The 12,230-nt window shown below is 41.5% G+C and overlaps 1 protein-coding gene across 8 annotated transcripts in view; it reads right to left on the reverse strand.

Moving 5' to 3' along the window:
• Positions 1 to 1,602: 1,602 nt before the first annotated feature.
• Positions 1,603 to 12,230, reverse strand: part of ZNF41 (zinc finger protein 41) — a 45,551-nt gene continuing 34,923 nt past the window's right edge. For all 8 annotated transcript variants that reach the window (XM_029929567.1, XM_029929568.1, XM_029929563.1 and 5 more), the window contains one exon: positions 1,603 to 4,335. In XM_029929567.1, the coding sequence (XP_029785427.1) occupies positions 2,303 to 4,335 (2,033 nt within the window). In that variant the 3' untranslated portion in view covers positions 1,603 to 2,302. The remainder of the gene's footprint in view (positions 4,336 to 12,230) is intronic.

Here is a 12,230-nt window from a genome sequence, read left to right on the forward strand (position 1 = left end):
AGAGAGAGAGAGAGAGAGAGAGAGAGAGAAGGTCCATATACATATGGGCTAAAGTGAAAAAGAGGGAAAATACCAAGTGTTGGTAAGAACGCAGAGCACAAGTAGAACTCATATACTGTGCTGGTGGGAGGGTATATTGGTACAGCCACTTTTGAAAACTAGTTTTATAAACTAAAGCTGAGCATACGGATATTTTATGCCTTGGCAGTTCAAATCCTGGATAAATATACCTAACAGAAATTCATAAATATGTTCATTAATAGATAGGCACTAAAGTATTTATAACATCACTATTCCTAAAGCCTCAAGCTGCAGACAACCCAAATGTCCATTGACAGTGGAATAAATGTAGTATATTCACAAAAGGGAATATAACATGACAATGAGAATGAATTCTCTACAACTACGTTCAGCAAAATGGATGAACCTCACATTTATAATGTGAATTTAAGAAGACAGACACTAAAGAGTATATTACTAAAATATGAAATATAATTGTTTGACTCAATTTATATAAAATACGTAGGAGACGAAACTATCTATGCTGCTCTAAGCCAGGATAGTGTTTACCTTGGGGGCTGGGGGACAAGGCCTGGAAGGGGAGGACAGGGAATGCTTCTAGAGTGCTGGGCACGTTCTCTCTCTTGATCTGAATATGTTCAGTTCGTGAGAGATCACGGAGCTGTTTACTTATGATATCTTCATTTTCTGTATACATTATACTTCACTAAAAAGGTTTAAAAACAAAATAAAATTGCATGCTAGGAAGAAAGTCCCTTTTCTTATGAGTGTCATAAAAACCATTTAAGGCAAAATGAGAAAGTGTCTATATATCAGTGCTTAAAAAAAAAAGCAGTGCTCTTTCTAGAGAAGTCTTCCAGTCATTTAACTATAATCGTATCTTAGACTAACCAAGTACAGTGCAACATGACTTTATCCCATAGCAATCCACTCCAAACTGCTCTTAACGTACATGTAGAAAGCGAATGTATCTTAACCCAACTGAAAGAAAAACCAAATCAAAGTTTCATGTATTGAAACCCAATTTATCAACCACTCCTTTCCAAACAGGAATCCCAAAGAAAGCAGACACTTTAGTGGATGAGACCGGAAGTCCAGTGTGTCGTGGCTCAGTTCCATTGTTGTAGGTCAGTGACTAAGGGGATAAGAAGTCTGTGGTCTGCCAGCTGCCATAAATGACAGCCTTGGGGATACCGGTTAGAAAGTGTGCATACCTTATTTGGATATGAATAGCCACAGTATGGAGTTAACAAGGAAATAATTGCTGCCTTCAGATGCCTAGAAGGCTTAACAACTCTATTTCTGTAACATTGGCTAGAGCTGTGCCTAAGTCGCCAATCCATAAAGCCATTTTAAACCTAAAGTGAGCCTTTCAGTTTAAAAATTCTATTTCATTTTTTAAAACTATTATATTTTGGGGGCGCCTGGGTGGCTCAGTTGGTTGGATGTCCAACTTGGGCTCAGGTCATGGTCTTGCAGTTCATGGGTTTGAGCCCCACGCTGGGCTCTGTGTTGACAGCTTGGAGGCTGGAGCGTGCTTCGGATTCTGTGTCTCCGTCTCCCTCTCTCTCTGTCCCTCTCCCAGTCCCACTCTGTCTCTCTCTCACAAATAAATAAACATTAAAAAATTTTTAAATATTATATTTAAAAAATTCTACTATGGTGAAGGGAAAAGACAGACCATGGCAATCTTTTCTGTGTCTTAAATGTCAATGATCACAAAAACTTATGGCTTCTACTCACAGACGTGCATTCCCAAATAGGTTTTTGCCTTGTTCTTGGTGTTCTTCAGGTGTTTGGACAATGAAAACTCTTCTCCCCACCCTAGAAATCTGAAAAAGAACTGGCCAGTATCAAGTACTTTTACCTCCCAGGGCATGAAGAACTAATCCATGGTGAATTTATCAAGTCCTTCATCCAAAAAGTGACACATAGAGGTTCCAAGTCTTCTTCTGGGGTCTCTGTCTGTACCATTTGTAGGAGCTTGAAGGTCTGTGTATGAATCATGAACCCAAATAGGACTATCGCTCAAATGCTTTCTCAAAGTATCTCCTCAGGCATATAGTTGCGTGTCAGCTTGTGGTGATGCAGGTACTGGTATTTCCAGGTGACTGAAGGAAACTTGGCTTTGCTTGCCTTCTGTTCACTGAAGCTGTGGCCTGTCACAGTCACTTTCCCCTGCGTGATGACTGCAGCATCAGGCACTCCTCTTTCCGTCTACGAGATGTCTGATGCGTACCCGGTTGTGAGTTCCAGCCGAAGGCCTTTTCAGTCGGTGCCTTTATAACTTTTCTCCACTGTGAGTCTTCTGGTGTTTAATGAGATTTGATCTGTCAGTGAAGGCCTTCTGACATTCGGTACAAGCATACGGTTTCTTTCCTGTGTGAATGATCTGATGCATGCTTAACGTTGCTTTCTGGATGAAGGCTTTTCCACATTTACTGCATTCGTAGTGTCTTTCTCCCGTGTGAGATTTCTGATGGATGGTGAGGCGGGACTTCCAGGTGAAGGTTTTCCCGCAGTCGCTGCACTTATAGGGTTTCTCTCGGGTGTGGATTTTCTGGTGTGTTATTAGATTTGACCTGTCAGTGAAGGCTTTCCCACATTCAGCACATACGTTGGGCTTCTCCCCTGTGTGAATCTTCTGATGCACACGGAGTTGTGACTTCTTAGTAAAGCATTTCCCACAGTCACTGCATTCATAAGGCTTCTCTCCAGTATGAATTCTATGATGTGCAATGAAGTGTGATTTCTGGATGAAGGCCTTCCCACATTCAGGACAAACGTAGGGTTTCTCTCCTGTGTGGATTCTCTGATGCACACTTAGTGTTGATTTCTGGATAAAGGCTTTCCCACATTCATTGCATTCATAGTGTCTCTCTCCGATATGAGACTTCTGATGTATTTTGAGGCGTGACTTCCATATAAAGGCTTTTCCACAGCCATTGCATTTATAGGGTTTCTCTCCAGTGTGGGTTTTCTGGTGTTTAATGAGATTTGACTGGTCACTGAAAGCCTTTCCGCATTCAGCACACATATAGGGTTTCTCTCCAGTGTGAGTCTTCTGATGTGTAGTGAGGTTTGTCCTATGAGTAAAGACCTTTCCACATTCTGTACATATATAGGGTTTTTCTCCTGTGTGAATTCTTTGGTGCACGTGGAGCTGGGACTTCTTAGTGAATGATTTTCCACACTCACTGCATTCGTAAGGCTTTTCGCCCGTATGGATTCTCTGATGTGTATTGAAATGTGATTTCTGGATGAAAGCCTTCCCGCATTCAGTGCATACGTAAGGTTTCTCTCCCGTGTGGATTCTCTGATGCATTCTGAGTGCCGACTTTCTCGTAAAGGCTTTCCCACATTCACTGCACGCATAGTGTTTCTCTCCAGTATGGGTTTTCTGATGTATAGTAAGGTCTGAATTCTGGGAGAAGCCTCTTCCACATTCACTGCATTCATAGGGTTTTTCTCCTGTATGAATTCTCATATGTCTAAAGAGATAGGATCTGTGGAAAAAGGCTTTTCCACACTCACTGCACTTATAGGGTTTCTGCCCGGTATGAATTTTCTGATGTGTAATGAGGTTTGACTTGAGAGTAAAGGCCTTCCCACACTGAGGACATCTATAGGGTTTATCTCCTGTATAAACGCTTTGAGGTACATTAATCTGTGGCTTCTGAGTGAGAGTTTTCTCACTTTTATTGCACTCATGGGCTTTTCCCTCAGCATGAATCCTCTGATGCTCAAAGAGATGTGACTTCTGGGGGAAGCTCTTTACATTCTCAGTACAAACATAAAGTTGCTCCCTGGTCTGACTTTTCTGATGGTGGATGAGAACTTGTTTGTCGCCAAAATGGTTTTCACGTTGATTACCTTCACAGGCATTTGCCCCCGTGGCAGCATTCTCAGTAGAAGGAGAGCTACGGGCAAAACTTTTATCGTTTCCAAAAATCTTATCAAGGTTCTTTGTTGAATTGCTTTTATTATGATTATGTAAGTTTAAAGTATGCTTCAAACTCTTTCTAAATGTGTCATAGTTATGGAGTCTTTTAATTGAAGGAACAAGCTTGGAACTCACGTGAATTATGTTTTCAATATTTTTACATTCGTAGCCCTTCTCCTTAAACAGTACTTTCACATGACTTAAAGGGTTATTTTGGCTTTCTGGATATCTCTCTATCTCATTATTATTTTGCCACAATTCTTCTAAAATGGAACACAATGGATCTTTTCTTATCGAATGACCAAATTTCTCACAGTGGAGTGAAACTTTCCCAGGAATTCTCTGTTGCTCTGTTTTCCCAATATCCTCATCTAAAAAGAAAGAAGAAAAAGAAAAAAGTAAAAATGACCCAAAGGACAATTAGCAGAGGGTAGGGGTATATGTAGTTCAGACAAGATGGACACAGAAATGTCCATATGACAATAATGAAAATAGTAATAATGTAGTAGTACAAAATTCTTCTAAAGCACTTACTATACACAAAATAATTTTATACCATTGATGATACACCAGGCACTGTCCCAAGTGCTTTATGCATAAATAGCTCACTCAATCCTCACTAAACCCTAAGAGGTAGCTATCATTACCAATCAGATGAGAAAACAGAAGGCCAGAGAAATTCTGTAACTTGCTGAAGATCAAATCGCTAATTAAGTGAGGGAGATGGGATGTGAACCCCGGGAATTCATGCCCACTAGGAGGAGGTCTGGATAACGAGTCTAACAAGAAGAAGAAACCTAAGTCTGTTAAGGGGAATCCTAGCACGGAAGAAATATTTCAGATTATATGTCTTTATTACTTATCAGCTCTAAACCTTTCTCTCTCTTTTTTTTTAAGTTTATTTATTTTGGGAGTGAGAGAGCCAGAGTGTATGTGCAAGCAGGTGAGGGGCAGAGAGAGGGAGAGAGAATCTCAAGTAGGCTCTGTGAGCCTGACGCCGGGGCTCCATCTCATAAACCAGGAGATCATGACCTGAGCTGAAATCGAGTCAAACGCTTCACCCACTGAGCCACCCAGGCGTTCTTGCTCTAAACCTTTCTAATCTCTCTGCTTTCTCTTGCTTTTCCTCTGAGCCATATGAACACCAACATTGCATTTATGTGCCTCAGAGAGCCATTCCTCTACATCTATTTGAAACAGTGTTGCAACATCCACCATCCAAAGAGTAAATAGATATCTGTGCTCCAACTCTATAGTCAGCTGCAAGTTTTCCTTGCTCCCGGGGACATATGCTTTCAACAAGTGTCAGGAGAGGGAAAGCCACCTGTGGCAGAAACTACACACCATCCGCCCACAACTAATTGCACTCGCCTCTTCTTTTATGTCAATAGAATGCAGCCGGGCATTTAGTTGACCGGCCTCGCTTTGTTGTCATCAGTGAAGCAGGAGCAGACGTGGTACGTTGTAGCTTCCTGGCCGGGCCTGAAGCCAGTGGCCAAAACTCCTCTCCCCCCGCTTTGTCCTTCCCACTGGACTCAGCAGCGACCCAACCTTAACCATGCAGCTGACGACGGTGCCGTAGGGGATGGCAGGGCGATGACTTGGAACATGCCCTGAATGACCCACTGGGGGTAATGTTGACTTGGTGAATACATCTGTTCACCACCAAAGTCTTATATAAGAGAATTTATACCGTGCTTGTGGTTTCTCTGCCTAGTCAAAATGTCCTGTCCTTGACATTAGCTCTAATTCCAGTACACTTCTAGGGAGGGTCTGGCTGCTGTGAGTGTAGAAAGCAGACAGGATACCATGCCTATTGATACTTAATTTGGCCCAGTTTTCTGCTCTAACAGAAAGGCTGAACTTGTTAACGTTTCTCCCCTTTCCAAGTATAATGTTTGGTCTTTTGAATTCCTCTGAGCAGACACTTGAAAAATCCTGCCAAAAGAGAGCTAGATATCTTCTGTTGTCTATCTCCCCAAATTCAATAAATGGGAGTTTGCCAAATATTTTCCATGCTTTGCTTCAGAATAAATGTGCCAGGGACCAACCTATTACCTCTCAACTCTGAATTCACTCCTCTTTGCCTGCTCTACAAAAATGGATGGGAGTCCCTTTAGATATGCTTTGTTCCTTCACCAGCTGGCATGACCTTGAGCCCTTCCAGCACCGGGCGATGGAGAAACACCGAGGGAGGAAGGGGTTTTGCTTCCTGGTTCCGGGGGGGGGGGGCCCACTCCGCGGGCCCTCCAGCAAGGGCGGCTTGTCCCATACCAGGCTTCGGCAGCCTCCTGGGCTTCACCAACATCAGGCGCCCGATGCACGTGCAGCTTCCCGGGCACCCAGGTCTTGCAGTGTGGGTGGCTTCTCTAGACCTCAGCTCCTGCGGTGGGGATGACTTTTCTGGCACCCACCTCCGGCAGCTCACGCGGCTCCCCAAGCACCCAGCTCCTGTAATTCTGGTAGCTTCTCCAGCTCCAGGCTCCCGCGATGTAACGCAGCCAGTAGCACTCAGCAGTTAACCCTAGCACCCGTCTCAGATGATCTGTAGCGGACTGCCTCCATCGAGAAGCTTCCCCATGACCAGCTTTCTCTGAAACCCTGGATGGCAGATTTCCAGAGAGTTCCACCAGTACAGCACGGCAGTAACGCTTTTTCCCTGCTGAGAGCCACGCTGTGTCCCCCAGCAAGCTCTGGATTCATCCCTGGGAAGCAAGGGAGACCCTTCCTTGGGTGTTCCATCAGAGCCTGGAGGTGCCGGCGGTTCCTTTTACCTGCTATTCCTTTATTCTTTAGATTTCTCTTTCCTTTTACTAGTCAATCTCTTGTCACTTCAATCTCACCGTAGCTAATAATTCTTTACATTATACTTCTGCTGTTTAGATTAGTTATGTAGTTTCTCTCTCCTGATCAGCCCCTGAGTTTTACAATAAGAAACAGGCTCTTAGTTATGGGAACTTTCTAAAGACAGAGAGGTGAAAGCCTCAGTTACCACAGTCTAAAATCTGTGCTTTCTCTCTGAGTTCCTGTGGAAAGAAAGGTGAGAAAAAGGAAAGAGCCACATATGCTAGTGTAAGTGAGCCATTTCATGGAACACTGAAATCTGATCACCAGGTGAAAATGTATCATCTGAATAGACAGAGCAGAGAATAAAGAGTCTGATTCACAGAACACTAACAAATATGGGAGACGTAAATAAAAAAATTTTAAATGCACAACAACAAAACAAAAAACAAAACACCAATCAGCAAAATGAATAAACAACATATGTAATGGGAAAACATACTTGCAAGTCATATATCTGATGAGTTAATACAAAGAACTCATACAACTCAATACCAAAAAATAAACAAACCAATTAAAAATGGGTAGAAGAATGGAACAGTTTTCCAAGAAGACATCCAAATGGGGCGTCTGGGTGGCTCAGTCGGTTAAGCACTAGACTCTTGATTTTGGCTCAGGTCATGATCTCACAGTTTGTGAGATTGAGCCTCATGTCAGGCTCCATGCTGTCAGCAAGGATTTTCTCTCTCTCTCTCTCTCTCTCTCTCTCTCTCTGTGCCCCTCCCCCACTACCCCACTAGCACTCTCTCGGTCTCTCTCTCAAAAAATGAATAAACATCTTAAAACAAAAACAAAAACAAAAACAAAAACACAAAGAAGACATCCAAATGGCCAACAGGTACATGAAAAGGTGCCCAATGGCACTAATCATCAGGGAAATGCAAGTCAAAACCACAATGAGATATCACGTCACACCTGTTAGAATGGCCACATCAAGAAGATGAGAGAGAAGGGGTGTTGGTCAGGATGTGAAGCAAAGAGGACTGTTGATAGCAATGCAAATGGGTACAGCCACTATGGAAAATGGCATAGAGGTTTCTTGAAAAATTAAAAGTAGAACTACCACATGATTTAGCAAACCCACTTCTGGGTATATATCCAAAAGAATGGAAATGAGGATCTTGTAGAGATATCTCCACTCTTGTATTCATTGCAGCATTATTCACGATAACAAGATATGGACACAGCCTGTCGGTCAACGTTGAATGGATAAAGAAGAATGGAATATTATTCAACCGTGAGAAAACTATTGTGCCATTTGTTATAACATGGCTGAGTCTTAGGGGTATTATGTGAAAGACAAATACTGTATGGTATTATCACTTGTATGCGGAATCTAAGAAAAGCCAAATTCAGAGTAGAGTGGTGGTTATCTGGGGTTGGGGGTGAAGGAAATGGAAGGATTGGTCAAAGGGTATAAACTTATGGTTCTATGATGAACAAGTAAGTTCTGGGGATCTGAGATACAGTGTGGTGATTTGGCTAATGTTACTGTATCATATAACTGAACGGTTGCTAAGAGAGGAGGTCTTAAATGTTCTCACCACAAAAAAGGATTGGTAACTATGTGACAGGATGGAGGTATTAGCTAATGCTACGGTGTTAATTGTTTTGCAATATATAATGGTATTAAATCAACATATTGTATACTTTAAGCTTATACAATGTTATGTGTCAATTATATCTCAATAAAGCTGGGGGGAAATAGCATAAAATGTGGTATACTTAGAGGGGCGCCTGGGTGGCTGTCAGTTAAGCGTCCAGTTCGGCTTAGGTCATGATCTCACGGTCCGTGAGTTCAAGCCCCACGTTGGGCTCTGTGCTAAACATCTCAGAGACTGGAGCCTGCTTCGATTCTGTGTCTCCTTCTCTGCCCCTCCCACATTTGTGCTCTCTCTCTCTCTCAAAAATAAATATTAAAAATGTGGTATACTTAGGGATAAATTTGACAAAAGATGTACAAAACCTCTATACTGAAAGGTAGAAGATAACACAGAGAAAGTAAAGAGCGCCTGAAGAAATGGAAGTATATAACTTATTCATGGTTTTGAAGACTCAGTAATGTTAAGATATCAATTCTCTACAAACTGAGCTATAGAGTCAATGTAATCCCAATCAAAATTCACTTTTGTAGAAATTGAAAAACGGATTCTAAAACTCAAATGGATATACACAGTGCTTAGGATAGGTAAAGCAATTTGAAAGAGAAGAACAAGGTTGGAGGGCTAACACTGCATGATTTCAAATTTATTACCTGCTACTCAAGATCAGTGCACTTAAAGAGTCCAGAAAGAGATCCACACACATATGGCAACTGATTTTCAATAAAGGTACAAAGGCAAATCAGTTGTGTTTCTTTTTTTTTAATTTTTTAATGCTTTTTATTTATTTTTGAGAGACAGAGACAGTGCGAGCAGTGGAGGGTCAGAGAGAGAGGGAGATACAGAATCTGAAACAGGCTCTAGGCTCTGAGCTAGCAGTCAGCACAGAGCCTGACACAGGGCTTGAACCCACGAACCGTGAGATCTGACCTGAGCCGAAGCTGGACGCTTAACCGACTGAACCACCCAGGCGCCCCCAGTTGTGTTTCTTTAAATGTTTATTTTTGAGAGGGAGAGCAAGAGAGAGCACAAGTGGGAGAGGGACAGAGAGACGGGGACAGTATCTGAAGCGGGCTCTATACTGACAGTAAGGAGCCCAACATGAGCCTCAAACTCATGAACTGAGAGACCATGACCTGAGCCAAAGTCGGACATTCGACTGAGCAAGCCACCCAGGTGCCCCAAGAAAGGACTTTATTTTAATCTCTTTTTTTAATGTTTACTTTTTGAGAGAAAGAGAGAGAATGTAAGCAGGGAAGGGAGAGCAAGAGAGAGAAAGAGAAAGAGAGAGAGAGAGAGAGAGAGAGGATCTGAAGCAGGCTCTGCACTGAGAGCGGAGAGCCCGATGCAAGGCTCAAACTCAGAAACTGTGAGATCATGACTTGAGCCAAAGTTAAACGCTTAACTGACTGAGCTACCCAGGTGCCCCAGGATTTTTTTAAAAAATAAATGATGCTGGAATAATTGGATGGCCATATGTAAAAAAGTGAATTGTGATCCATACTTGAATCACTTAAAAAATTAACATAAAACAGATCACAGAACTAAATGTAAATCTAAATTTTTTGTGACCTTGGATTAGGTAAAGATTTCATAGATACAACCCCCAAAGCACAATCTGTAAAAGAAAATAGGTAAATTGGACTCTGTCAAAATTTAAAAGGTCTCATGAAGGACGCCTGGGTGGCTCAGTCAGTTAAGCATTCAACCTTGGCTCAGGTCATGGTCTCACAGTTCGTGAATTCAAGCCCAGCGTTGGGTTCTGTGCTGACAGCTCAGAGCCTGGAGCCTGCTTCAGATTCTGTGTCTCCCTCTTTTCTCTGTTCATTCCCCACTCATGCTCTGACTCCCTTTCTCTCTCAAAAATAAATAAACATTAAAAATAGTTTAATGGAAACTTTAAAAAATAATGCATAAATAAATAAAATGTCTCATGAAAGACACTGATAGAAAATGAAAAGAAAAATTTGCAAAATACATATCTAATAAATTGTGTTCAGAATATACAAAGAACTTCCAAAACTCAGTAAGAACACAAAGCTTCCTATATAAATCTGGGTAAAATATTTGTACAAATACTCCATCAAAGAAGATATATGGATGTTAACTATTAGACATTATGAACATGCTAATTAAAACCACCCACCTATTAAAATGGCTAAAATTTTTTAAAATGGACAATTCCAAATGCAGGTGAAGATGTAGGTCAACTGGAATGATCATACATAGCCGGTTAGGATGTAAAATTTTACATCTGCTTTGAAACTCAGTTTGGCAGTTTCTAATAAAATTAAACATATGCTTACTATACAACCCAGTGATCCGACTCCTTGGTATTTACCCTACAGAACTGAAATCTCAGCATGCATAATCAGTAAATAGATTTTATAGCACTTTTATTCAGAGTCACCCAAACTGGAAACCATCCAAATAGCACTTCAAGTAGTGGATAAACAAACTCTGGTACATTTATACAGTGGAATATGATTCAGCAATAAAAAATAACAACCAATGAAAACACACAATAGGATGAATGAGTTTTGAATGCATTATGCTAAGGGAAAGAAGCCAGGCTTAAAAACCTTCATGCTATATGATTCCAAAGATATGACATTCTAGAAATGGCAAACCCTATAAGGACAGAAAAACGATCGGTATATTTCAGGGTCAGAAGTCGTGGGAAGGAGGGACAACAAAGGGGCTTGATGTCTTTTCTTGCTCTGTATCTTGACAGTGGTCGTGGTGGATAGATGTCTGTATGCATTTGTCAAAATGCATAGAATTATTTACATTGATAAATTATCAGTTCCTGACAACAATATCAATAAAGCATATAAATGTTTAAAACGAAGATGAGGAAAGGTTCTAGAAAATATACAGATACAAGTTTGAATTGGAAATATGTGGCCATATTGTTTATCTCTTTGAAAGAAGAGTTGAATGAAGACATACTAAGTAATGGGGAGTAATTGTTGGTTTGTGTCATAACGCAGAGGACAAGATAAACAGAGTGTTTTAGGTAATGACACCTGTGAACTAATGAAAAGAATGGAATCAGCAAATTCAATCAGGACTAGAATCGACATAATCCAAGCATAAGAAAATAAGAAGCTGGTTTTAGGTAATATTACTGGGAATTAAGAAGATGAATTGAGAACCGCAAATGATTTTTGCAAAAATGGAAAAGCACTAGGAATGCAGGGTGATTAATTTTAAAAGACCTGAAAGATTTAAGAAGCACTGAAAGAATGTGACAGGATTTGCAAGGTGAGAAGGTATTGCATGAGATGATAATTCAAATTTCTTATGTACTAAAGATCAAGAGAAACATCTTAGGGGAACTTTCTAGGTAGCTAAACCTAGTACTAAAGTTACCAGTGAAGGGGCACCTGGGTGGCTCAGTTACTTGAGCGTCGGACTCTTGACTTCGGCTCAGGTCATGATCCCAGAGTTGTGGGTTTGAGCCCTGTGTCAGGCTCCCCACTGAGCATGGAGCCTGCCTGGGATTCTCTCTTGGCCCCTCTCCCCTGCTCGTACCCCCTCTCTCTCTAAAATAAAATTTAAAAATTAAGACAATAAAGTACCACGGGCAGCGGGGTGGCTCAGTCTGCTGAGCATTGGATTCTTTGGTTTCAGCTCAAGTCATCTCACAGTTTGTGGCTTTGAGCCCCACACTGGGCACTGATGGTGCAGAGCCTGCTTTGGATTCTCTCTTTCCCTCTCTCTCTGCCACTCCCCTGCTCTCTCTCTCTCTCCCTCCCTGACGCTCTCTCTTCCCCCTCTCTCAAAATAAATAACCATAAAAATAAGTACATAGGGGC

This window comes from Suricata suricatta, chromosome X (genome assembly GCF_006229205.1).
Source record: "Suricata suricatta isolate VVHF042 chromosome X, meerkat_22Aug2017_6uvM2_HiC, whole genome shotgun sequence".
NCBI lineage: Eukaryota > Metazoa > Chordata > Mammalia > Carnivora > Herpestidae > Suricata > Suricata suricatta.